Source organism: Rhinolophus ferrumequinum, chromosome 19 (assembly GCF_004115265.2).
Source record: "Rhinolophus ferrumequinum isolate MPI-CBG mRhiFer1 chromosome 19, mRhiFer1_v1.p, whole genome shotgun sequence".
In the NCBI taxonomy this organism is placed as follows: Eukaryota; Metazoa; Chordata; class Mammalia; order Chiroptera; family Rhinolophidae; genus Rhinolophus; species Rhinolophus ferrumequinum.
In genome coordinates this window covers 34766622-34779654 of record NC_046302.1, presented here as the reverse complement: position 1 = coordinate 34779654, position 13033 = coordinate 34766622, and the positions used below count along the sequence as shown (strand labels likewise).

General features: G+C 36.3%; 1 protein-coding gene across 1 annotated transcript in view; it reads right to left on the bottom strand.

The window, feature by feature from the left end:
- The window catches only part of PIK3C3 (phosphatidylinositol 3-kinase catalytic subunit type 3), a 131460-nt gene extending 123883 nt beyond the window's left edge, over positions 1-7577 (bottom strand). The window contains exons 1-2 of the mRNA XM_033087657.1: positions 7415-7577; positions 4229-4417 (exon numbers count right to left, since the gene is read on the bottom strand). Coding sequence (XP_032943548.1) covers positions 4229-4417; positions 7415-7482 — 257 coding nt within the window. The 5' untranslated portion in view covers positions 7483-7577. The remainder of the gene's footprint in view (positions 1-4228; positions 4418-7414) is intronic.
- Between the last annotated feature and the right edge of the window lie 5456 nt (positions 7578-13033).

The window sequence follows — 13033 nt, the reverse complement described above, 5'->3', positions numbered from 1 at the left end:
ACTCCTTTAATCGAGAAACTCAGAGAATATCTGGGAAAAGACTTAAACCTGTTAGAGCCAAACTGTTTTGAGCCAAACTGTGATTTTCTATAAGCATTCTCCAGAACAGTTCTATATTATGAAAAGGAAAAAAAAAAATCAGAATTGCATTTAAAATGCTGAGGACAATATGGCTCCATAATGTACAGCAGTGCTAAAGAAAGCAGAAAATTACCAAAACCTTAAACGGCTGAAGTAGATTATCCACTACCTTTGTAATATGAAGAAGTTACAGGACAACTCTAGACAGAAATTGACAATTTTTTATGTGAGATTTTTCTGTTCCTCAAGTTATTTCATTAGCTCTTAGTTTTTTTATGCTTTCAAAGCATGTTTGAACGATTTCCCTAAGGAATGTTTGTTCCTTTTTTTATTTTTTAATTTTTTTAAAATTGGGGAATATGGGGAACAGTGTGTTTTTCCAGGACCCATCAGTAGTTGTCCTTCAATCTAATTGTGGAGGGCGCAGATCAGCTCCCAGTCCAGTCGCCATTTTCAATCTTTAGTTGCGGGGGGTGGGGGAGGTGGGGGGGTGGGGGGGTGCAGCTCACTGGCCCATGTGGGAATTGAACTGGCAACCCTGTTGTTAAGAGCTCGCACTCTAACCAACTGAGCCACACGGCCACCCCAGGAATGTCTGTTCTTAATAATACAATAATGACAACACAGCTCTTTTTTTCTCTATTTATCCCTGCAAATTTTCTTCTGTAGTCAAACTTCATTTTAGATTTGACAATTTCAACTCCCTTCAACAACATATAGCTTTTAAAAATCCCGAAAGAAAACTGTGCAAACAATACAAAATACCCAGCAGACACAGAGAATTTTTTCTTTCTCTTTACTCAAAATATTCTGTTTACTCAAAATTATTCTCAAAGGGGCATATACCAGTCTAGGTCAAATACATCTGCATGGGTAAGAAATTGAACAGAGCTTTGAAAAACTTATAGGACAAATCATTTATACCCACCATATAAATAATTTAAGGACGTACAGAAAATTAGAGATGGCAATCAATTTAAAGGAGAATCAAAGCCATTAAATCCCTTTCTTCAACAAAGTTCTTAAGAAAACAAATCACATGCTTAAAAAAGTCATTCTCCATTACAGATAAGCTTGAGGAACTAAATGAATTTATTTATTACTATCCACATGGTAGACCAGGCTGAAAAGGTAAATACTGAACAGTGTCCATCTTCTGACAATGAACAAACCGCAGAGATTAATTAACACAGGCTAAAATAAAAGTCAGTGACAATATCCAAAATGAACTGTGAAAATTCTCACCTCTATATTCTGTTCTTTAACCAGGAAACAATATATCTGGCCAAGCAATCACCTGTCTCGAACCTTTGGCCATCCAACCCCAGGCCTCCACACCTTTTTAAATCAAAGCAACTGTACTTTAACCTGTTTTACATACTGGGCTTCTGCACAAGAGCTGTTTTGAAGAACATGAATCTGCAACTCAAAAATAGTTTGAACACTGCTCTAGAAATTTCAGAAATTATAGAAAGATCTAAGCAGACACCAAAAAGCTCTGTGTTTGAAACACCATTTTGTTCTCTCCCTCCTCGTGCATCATTCTTTCCCCAGGCTCCAACCCTCATGAAGCTCCAGACAAAATTCACCTAGCAACTTTCAAAACATTGCAAGATCATAAAGCGTGATTCCAGATGGTTCAATCCCCATGTAGTCCTGCTGTCACACACCACTGTACTAACTCTCTGGTTTGATTAACGCACTCCTAAATCCTAACTTTCTAATTTTTAAATTATATTAGACTGTTAGTGTATGTCTCTCTCTCCTAAAGCCATTTTAAATCCCTTATGGGACAAGACAGAATATAAATTAAAAAAAAAAATTAAATCACTTGTCTACGGAATAATATTCCTATAAAAACTTGGAAATTTGTAGTATCCCACAGCTAAAAATAAGAATTTTACCTTAAAAAAAAAAAGTACAGGTTTCCCTCACTATGGACTCTGTTATTACAGGACAGGATACAACAGAATTTGATGAATAGACTTGGATAAATCTTGAATGAATTCCTCACTATTCAAACTCTCAGAACTCACTATCAGAAACTGAGAAGTCAAATTTAGATAATTTGAAATCTTGTACTACTCAAAAATACTACCTGAACTAAGAAAATGGAGAACTTTGGATAGCAAGAGATCCTTTTATGGTATAATTTACTATTCCCACAGTTTAAAGAATATTTCTTTCAAGTAAGTACTTATAGAAAATGATTGCCGTGTAAAGTTTGCCCTTGTTGATTTTAGGAAGGCAGCGTTTGTTTTCACAAATTGTAAAAACTTTAATTCTTAAATACTAAAGAGCAGGATGTACAAAATCTGCAAATGCTTTCCCCTAAGCCCAAAGAGGAAAAAAACCGTCTATCCTCATGGTACCCTACTCAACATGAAGTATCTTCTCAACTTATTCTTTTTTTAAAAACAGCTGTTTTAAACGTTTTAATTTTTTAAAAGGCCACTATTAAATTATTTTAAAGTACTTATTTCATTAAGTAGCTTCACAATTTTTAAAAAATTCTAACTTTTAGAGAGCAGATATGGAAGTTCTTATATCCTTGAAAATACGTAACTAATGCAGAGAGGAGTTGGCAAATGGGAGGAGAGTTTATTCTCCCTGTAACTGGGAACTGGCTTTTGCTCTAATTTTTTTTATTGCCAAAGCATGGAACAAAACCACTACACATTATTTCCTTACCGAGAAAAGTGGAATTCATAAATATTGACTTTCTAGAACTAAATTTGTGCCTCTAATGTTTTTTTTTTTTTTTTTTTTTTTTGCGGGGGAGGGTGTCACAATCCACCTCAAAACATCTAATAAAGGCTTTGGGCTCTGTCCCTGTAAAAATGTACAAGACATACAAAATTCTGCCATACAATTTCAGGGCTCTGCAGATATCCTGATTCTAGTTTAAGAACCTCTGATACAATTGAAAGAATTTTGGTTCATTGTTTTAGGTGTAATGATGTAGTTATTTTTTAAAATGAGATATACAGAAATATTTACAATTAGGATAATACAATATTTGGAATTTGCTTCAAAATAACAGTGGGTATGGATAAAATAAGATTATCCTTGAGTTAGTAATTATAGAAGCTACGTGATGAAGTCTTGCAAGTTCATTATATTATTCTCTCTACTTTTACAGGTTTGAAAATTTCTAGAATAAGAAGTATACACGCTTATACTCGTATATATTTGGGTGTGAATACATCTACCCACAAAAAAACACTACGGACAAAATCACACCATTAAAATAGTTGGGTTTTGATGTAGCTAGATCAGCAGAGCTCAGCCTTCTGCTCTTTCTGAAAAACTCTTCCCAGCCTGTTGGGGCATACTTTGTAAACATAGGGTTGTGCCCTCAACAGCACAGCCTGGCAGTGCATGTGGGCACACACCATGTCTTCCATGAACACTCTGGTCATAAGTTCCTTCCTTGAGAGGCACACAACCTGTGTAATCCTGCAGCGAGCCTACCAGAGTAGTGAATAATATTCAAGATGCAGCATTAAAACCATACCATACAATCTATCAAATAAGAAGTATCAAGAAGTTAAATTAAGGACCCATAATACTACTCTGGAAAAACAAGAATTTCATCTTCATTATATTCACCTTGTATCCTGACAATGGTATGCTAATGTACCATGCTCAATAAACCATGGACTTCAAAAAGAAGTTAATTTCATATTAAAAATAATAAAAATATGATCAGAACAGATGACAACAGATCTCTCTTTAAAGATCTGAGCTCCAAACATCTGGTTGGACATTTCAGACTATCAAAAAGTGTTTATGTGTTCAAAGACATAGACTAATAGAGAATTTAAAGATACTACATATGTGTTTTTGGTTTGGGTCATTTTGTGAATCAGTGAAGTTTTATAAAAACATGTCAATATACAAACATATGTCAAAAAATACAAACACAAATTCACTTCCACCTTAACTACAGTTATAATACCTCTACGTATAATACTTTATCTGAGTAGGTAACTGCGTTAAACTACGCAGTCAATACTTACAGGTATTAAATAAAGAAATTAAAAAAAAAAAACTATTCTGTAATCACCACCAAATCATATTTACAACATCTATAAAGAAATGGGAGAATGGTCTGGAACCCACCATATACAAGAACACAACTTACTTCCATCTTGTACTAAATGCCTTGTAGGATGTTCTCACCGGCAAGGCCAGAGGCTTCCCTTCTGCAAAAACTTGACAAGTAACATAAAGGTCAGAGCATGTGTCTTGGTACAATCCTGAAAACTTCAACATTGGGTCTTCTAGAACAGCTTTATAACTCTTTTGTTCTCTCTTCCCTTCCAAACTTCCTCTGGAAGCATAAGAACAACAATGTTTAGACACATATTTTTAAAGCATATATACAACAAATACTAAGAAAAGTTTATGGGTCTGTCACAGTAACCTTAATCTACCTAAACATTTTCCTGCATAAGAAATTAAAGTCACTTTGACATCGAATAAAGGTCTCTTAAAATCCTAACATACCTAAAATCATTCTGATCTTCATCAACGTATTTTTTTGTTAGGCTTCTAATTTTAAACCTTGTCATCAACTCTTGGTCTACCTTCTAGACATCACCAGCTTTCCAGGCCTTAGTTTCATTTTCATTCATTTCAAGCTGAGTACTTATTCATCTATTCTTAACACTTACTATACTAGGCACAGAGGCCCATAAGTGAATCACAAGATAAACAATACAGCATTACAAGAAAACATTAAATCCTTGCATCTGGGGAGAAAAGTTACTTTTAACTGTATTCTTTTTTAACTCTTTCTATATATATATAAATATAAATATATATATATTTACTATGTAGATATATTATCCGATCATTTCCTTAAGTTAAAAAAGTGTTATAAGTCACGAAAGATATGCACAGGAAAGAATTAAAGAGGTAGAAACATTGCTCGGACATTAATATTATGTCAGATATTGTACCAAGCATTTTCTATACTCTTACTTTTCACCATATTCTCATTTTATAAATAACGAATCAGAGATCAAACATCACAAAATAAATAACAGTGCTGAGGGAAAAAAAAACAGGCAGAGGCCAAAGCTAATGTTCGTCCCATCACAGAAAGATACTATACATCAAAAAGTCTGGGAACTTGGAGGCAGGGGCTTAGTATCCCAGAGATGCCTGACATGAGCCTGAACAGTATGTGGGAGATGGGAGCCAAGGAGGTAGGGAGTCATCCCAGAAGAAAAGAACAGCATGCCAAAGGCAAAAAGAAAGATGGTGTGACTGGGGAACTTCAAGTTGTTTGGTGTATATAGCTAAAGCATAAAGCTCACTTGGGGAAGACGCTAGAGATGACAATGAAAAGTAGGACAGTATGCAACTAAGTAGCCACTAAATTGTGTGGTGTCTGACACAGTGAGCATTGAAAAAAACCTGTCAATTGAATTATCTGAAGTGAGAATAATATAATCAGATTTCTATTTATGTTACCTTTGGCAAGAGTAGAAGAACATAATAGAGAGGTGGAACTGAAAGCAAGGAGATCTGTTAGACTTTCAGACAAAATTAGAAAGGGAAAAAAGTAGACTAAGGAGACGGCAGTGGGGAAGAAAAGGGGGCATGGATCAAAGATTTCAGCAGGTAGATTCAAAGCAACTTGTGAAGGATTAAACAGAGAAGGTAAGAAAGGGGTGTCTACATTACTCAAAGTTTTTTGTCTTAACCAAGTCTATGAATGATGCTAACAATCACCGAAACAGGATGAGAGAACACAAGAAAATCAGAGTTAGAGGGGTAGGCTAATGATATGCTCAGTTTTGGACAAGTTGTTTTTAAAGTGCTTTGGGACCTCCAAGTGACCATGCCTTATGAGAATTTTAATATTAAATTACTGTGCTAAGGAAAGAGACATCAACATACAAGTTGCTAGTAAACTCACAGAAATAGATGAAAAAGAATAAACAGAATTAAAGCATTTACTGATCTCTCATTATATGATTCTAAATAGATACTTTCAGCTCCCCCAAAACCAATAATGGGAGTCTCAGAAGCTAAAAGATGGTTAGTAGTGAATTTTACCAAACTTCTGATTTATGCTGTATCTTTGCCTTAAAATAGTCAAGGTGTGTATCTGTTAATAATGGACCAGTTTTTTCCTTCTTTCCTTCTGACGTTCAAAAGTTTTGAAAACTACATTCAGATGTCCACGAAACACTGACAGAAATGAGACTGAAGTAAAGCCCTTTATCAGATGATGACACACAAGTCCTGTATAAGCATCTAGCAGTGTATGCTGCAGAAATTGCTTTAAATGGTTAAAGTATTATACAAATGAACAGTGTGATTGTTAACATATTATTTTTACCACCAGTACAAAATGAATAAATTGTCAGTCTGAAGTAACTTACTTCTGAAAATAAAAAAAAATAAAAAAATCACTCAAATCGCACCTGACAACTGAGAAAAAGTATTTACTGCAGGTATACAGCCCTTTGCCTGAGGAACATTTGTTGAATATTGATTAAATATATTATGATATTGTGATTAACAATTTGTGATAAGTTTCGCATATGAAAATACTTCTCTAAAGCTACCTTATAATGAACATAATTTCCAATTCGGTCCTACCTGTCCCTCATCTCAGTTCCATTATTCTCATCTCAAGATGTCATGCCCTTGGCCTTTACTTCAACCATGATGTCCTAAGGTATTCCTGCAAGGCTCTTTTCTCGTATCTTCTGGTCCCTTTGCAACTGGTACCCTCCCCCTGGACTCACTACCAACTTCCCTGGCTAAACAATGCCAGACCGTCCAAAGATTCAACCGAAGTTTCTATCAACTCCTGTGCTTCTAATATTACTGTACATCCATGAGTTCCTCTTATTCTAACTTAGCTACCACCTCTGCCTGTGTCTACCTCTCCACAACTTCTGCAATCTCCATTCCACTTTCCAGACCCGTTCTCCAGTAAAGATCTTCCAATTATTAACTGCGGGACAACGACTTTACCGAGACCTGATATTTTTTCTTCTGCAAAATAGGACCGTAATCCCTCCAAAGGTTGCTGTGCACAGCAAAATGCTTTGAAGAAAGGAAAACATCGCGGGGCTTCGGGGTGTACTCCTACCGCTGTTCTTCTCACAGAGACCACGTCCTCAATCCTCCTCCCACGGGGCCCCTCTCCACGTCCCCGTTTTCCTCCGCTTCCCTGGCCACAGCCCTCCCTGCCACCCCCAGGGCCGGCCTTGAGGCTACTAATCTTCTCTCCCAAACCCACAGGCCCCTGCCTCCCCGTCCCGAAGCCCCAACAATCCCAATCGCTGTCCCCGGCTTCTCTTACATCTTAAGCTGCACGTTGATATCCAGGTCACAACTGTAGATGTAGTGAAACTTCTCCGCTTCGCCCATTGCACCCCCTGCAAATGCAGCAACCTAAGGTGGGAAGCAAGGCGCTGCAAACAGCCAGGGACTGAACCGGCTGAGTCCCACAACACAGGCGCTTCCGGTTCCTCCCCTCAGCCTGACGGCGCCAATCGCAGCCTGGTGCGCGACCCGACGCGGGGAAATCCCCGCCCAAGCGTCCTTCCTGCGCCTGTGCAAAGGAGGCCCGCCATCTTGCTTAAGGGTAAAGCGAATTCCGGAAACACACGTGAGCTGCTTACATTCCAGTTTCCGTGTTCTTCCTGTCTTAACGGGACTTGCTTTTTTTTTCTTTTCTTTTAAGAAAAGCTGTCATTTGAGCTTGAGCTGTTCCTCAAGTCAATCCCAAAGAAATCCCAATTTCGTAAAGAATTGTCACAACTTTCACTGGCTACGGACTAAACAGGGAACAATCACAAGAATTGGAATTTTGCTGAATTTAAATTCCAGTGGCCATGGAAACATTGTAGATTTAATCAAAATTTCGCTCTCTCTCAAGCAAAGATTTCTTCTTTCTGCTCTAAAGAATGGAGAAAAGACGGCAAAAAACAAAGAAACCTGAGTTCTAGTTTTGGCATTACCAATATTTATGCTACTTAGGACAAAGTACCTGAGTGCTTGTTTACACTGGGTATGTCAGACCCACTGTAGCTTTCAAGACTTAACCCTAGTTAGAACCTAGAAACGTCCTGTAGCTACTCTAGAACTCAGATTTCTGAACCCTCTGAACTCCTACAATGCTCATTTTTGTAATATTTAATATTATCTAAAATTGTAATCTTCATTTCCAATTAGATTCAAAACTCTAAAGAAGTAAAGTGCCATATTCTTCTGTATCTGTCCCATTAGTGCCTAATACATTTCTTAGTTTAATAATTCCCATTTATTATTATTGGTGATACTGAACAAATTTCTCCACTTTGTATGTATTTATTTTTAGATGCTACATTGCAAAAGAGACATAACTAGAGTATGTATAAAGTACAGTAATTAGGGGAAAAATATCTTTTAAGGAAAGGTTGAAAGGAGTCTAGCTGTTTAACCTGGAAAAGAAAAGAAAAAAAAAAGGCTAACGCAAAACGTTTTTTCCAAAGTAAGTTCTCAAAAATATCTGTGGAAGCAAGATTAAGGAAAATATAATAGTTATTCCCCTATAACTTAAAGTTCCAACAGAAAGACAGCAAACTTAATTTGTTCTTAAGATAACTACCACCAATGGTTCGAACTTAACAAAAAATGCAATCGCGTCAAACAATAAAAATTGAATTTCTAATCATCAGAGCTGTCCAACAGTAAAGAAATAGTTACAAGCTCCTGTCTCCATAATTCCAGACATGGGGGTGAGGTTTGTTGTGAAACAAGTTTCTCAGACTTGAATAAAATATTAACAATCTGTAAAAACTAAATTCTCTAATCTCAGTGCTGACTTACTCTTATTATAATGTTATTAATGTATAAACCTATATAAAACTCCATATATATATATCTTATAAATTATTAAAATGCCAAATTTACAAATTAAGTATAAAAACTTTAACAACCTTAATGTAGTCTTTTTGCTGAAACTCTATTGCCTATAACATGAATATGGCATTGATTTCTTTTACAGACTGATTATTTGAAATTCTGCAGGTGTATGCTATTATATATCACATGGCAATTTAATTTTCTTGCCTTATTTTCTATTCAAATTACTATGAAATCTTTATTAGTGTAAGTATAATGATGGCATTTGGCCTTTACTTGACCCCAAAGCACTTTTTGTCTTAAATCTATCTCTGTTCTTTTCTTATTAGTGCATTACAGTTAAAGCAATACTAACTGACCCCAACACAACACAGAAAAAGGTGTAAAAATGAAGTGTCAATACTTAAAGATATTTATTCATAGAATCCATAATAAACTTATATTAACTTTTGTAAAGATAATCATCAAGAATAAATAATGTTAAAATTTTATCATTGGAAAAATCTTAGACGATTAGACTATAATTGTTAAAGACATAAATGCAACAAGTAAAACTAACATGCCAGTAAGAAGAAAGATTTTGGTAGGTCATAATGGTAGCATGGTAAAAGTCATGGAAGCATGACTTTTGCAAGCATGGTAAAAGTCACAGAAACCAAATGGAAGCATGGTAAAAGTCACAGAAACCAAAACTGGCAGTGCCTTTCACGGACCAATCATGGGTGCAGAAGATGTTGGTTAGTAGATCTGAGTAAAGAGTCCAGTTGACAAGGCCATGTCCATAGGGAAAATGGAAGCCTTAGACATTTTATTCTGAAAGGAGAGGAATGACATTTTCTTTCCCATGTGATCTTTCAAAACTCATAAATATAACATGCACTCATAATTATAGAACACGATTTGCATTGCAAGAGCCCATGGTTCCACAGACCACTTCCTGTCTGTAGACAAATAACTTTTATGCATAGGAGATTTCTTCATGGGGTAAGCCACTTCATTGACTATTTGGTTCCAGATCTAATTCACCATCAGTATTGCAATTTTGATTTTTTTGTTTCTCTTGCTATCTTGTTTCAATTTCCTATTTTATTATCCAAATAATAGATTTTAATGATGATTGAGAAATTTGTTGATAATCGTCCATTCCTCTAATTTGCTCAGGAGTCATGTATTGATTAGCAGGTTCAGTTTTGTCAGTTTCTGTCATCCAATTTATTCTCTTTAGCTTGGAATAAGAAATTGTACTCACAGCTTTATAAAGCAACCATCTATTGTTGAGCTACCATCAAGAAAAAAAATGAATATGATATTGTGAGGTTAAAATGATCTCATAATTCCTTTTTATCCAATTAAAAAATTGCTTTCACATGTTTTCTAGTAACTCCAGGGATTTTAGAACCTAATCACATAATAGGACAACAGTGTAAGGAAACTTGAAAATTCCTACCTCATAAGCCAAGATTCTTGGCCATTTGTGAAGTGACAATGTAGAAAACGATGGACTTGAGAATGTCTATTAGTGATCCTGAAGCACGAATCCACAAGGCCTGGTGGTTCCATTCCAAAAGGTAATTTCTATCAGCTACAAAAGGGAAAGGATCAAAAGCACAAGGTATTCTGAATAATAATTAAAGTATATCTTGCACGTGTACCCTTGTGTAATATGTCTATTATGTAATTGAAGAAGCTCCTCTCTCAGTGTCACAAGTGAGAAAAGAAAACTTGTAGTTGAATAGCATCACTCTCGAGAATCTCAGCTATAAAAGAGGAATGAGGTTATATCTCCCCTAGGAAATATGATCAGTTCATACCTGAGGAAAACGGTTGTGGGTTGAGATCTGTGTGACTCCTCACCTCCCTCACTCAATATGAGAGTGATTTCTAAGACTCAGATGTTGGAAAAGAGAGCTAAAAGACAGTGTGAGAAATATCTGGTTGTTATTTATATTGTCAAGTCAAAATGTTAAAAGATTTTTTTAAACTCTAAGGCCCATCAACTCTATGTATTACAAAACTGTACTGGACCCTGAAAGAGTCTCCATCTTTCTCCCCAGCTCCCGCCAAAGAAACTTCTTTTAGATTTTTACATTGCAAGCCTAAGATTATTCCTTCCTCTAAGTTCATCTTCCTACCCAACACTACAGTTGAGGCATCTAACTCAAAAATCTATCCTACCTTGTGTTCTTCTTTCACAGTATGTTCAAGAGTTTCTGTGATAATAAAGATTCCCCCATTTTTTTGAAAGTTCTGGTTACACCAGTTCACTTCTACGGCAAGACCTACATTAGTACCTGTTTTCCCTAACCGAAAGAAATGCAAAGAGAATAAACAAACAAGCAAAACAGAAACAGACTCATAGATACAGAGAACAAACTGATGGTTGCCCTATGGGAGGGGGGTTGGTGGACTGGGTGAAAAAGGTGAAGGGATTAATAAATACAAATTGGTAGTTGCAAAATAGTTACAGGGATATAAAATACAGCAAAGGGAACATAATCAATAATATTGTAATAACTATGTATGTATGCCAAGTGGGTACTAGACTAATAGGGGGTCGCTTCATAAATTATATAAATGTCTAGTCACTATGCGGCACACCCGAAACTAATATAATATTGAATGTCAACTCTAATTAAATTTTTTTTAATAAAAGTGAAAATAGCATTCAGCATTTGTTTTGCAGCAAGCTGTTACACAGGTAGCAACACTTGAGCAGCCAGCAGCGAGAGTGGCCCCCACCTTGCTCCTTTCCCAGGAACTGCACTCAGCATCTCAGCATCAGGCTGCCATTGCTTTGAACTGTTTCTGTGAGCATCTGTGCTTTATCTCCATCTATTTTGTGCATCCAGTAGCAAGATGTGTCCTAAGGTATCAGAAAAGCCTAAGACAGCACATAAGGGTGTTACGCTTCATGTAAAACTGGATGAAATTAAGCTATTGTGCGTGTGCTGAGTTTTGGGTCTGGGAATGCTCAAAAGTTTTCCTTATAAATTAATGGTAATTGCTTCTTCCTTTACACCATTTCGGCTTAAGAAAGGTTTCACAGAAACACCCTACTTTCAGATCGCAGGGGAAACCTGTAATTTGGTTACTGTTTACTTCCCCACTAGACTCCAAGATGTGCAAAGGAAAGGTTTGTGTTCATTTTATTTACCATTGTCCCCTACTTTAATTCCTGGCACAGAATAGGGATTGAATAAGGAAAGTAGAATTAAACTAGCACTTGAAAAACTACTATTTGTCAGATAACATGTTAGGCGATTTCATGTATTTTATATTATTTTATTTTATTTTTTCAACATATTAGTGAATTAGGTTCTGTTACCCTATTTTACAGAAAAATAACTGGAAAGTAGGTTAGGTGATTTGTATATGATGAATAGTGATGCACAGCAGGACCAGGTGTGTCTGACTTCAAAAGGCATGATATTTTTACCAAACTATGATGGAATATTCCCGAGAAATTCCTGAACTTACTTTTTGCAGCAGAAAATAAATTATTAATGGCAGTGGCTTAAGCATCCTTGATGTTATTTAGCACTGCCATTGATCCCTCTGCCTCTGTATAGATTATATTCTCAGGTAAACATCTTAACTCATTACCGATTAACTCCATGGAGGGAAGAGATTTTTGGCCCACTCAGCATCTTTGAAAGTCATCCATTTATTTAACAAATTTTCACTGAGTATTTAAAATGTGCCATGAACTAAACCCACCATTGTTTTAGACAGTGGCCTCTCCAATCTCACCGGGGAGAAAACGGTAAGCCCATCTGCATGTGGAGCCACCCCTGGCATCCCTCAGTGTGTGTTGCCTTTGTGATCATGCAATCTGTCCTGCGGGAGCATAGGCCACAAAGGCCTTTATGCATGTATTCCATAAATATTGGGGAATGATAATGACTTTACACATTTCTGAGAACTCACTGTTAGAAAACCCATTGCAAGGAGTGCATCCTCAGCCCACAGTATGTTTGATCTACAATTCTGCTCTGTGTTCATTCTTGACTTGTGCTTCTACATGCCCCACAGGACAGAGATGCTGCTTTTATTTTTGGCAATTCTTATTGCC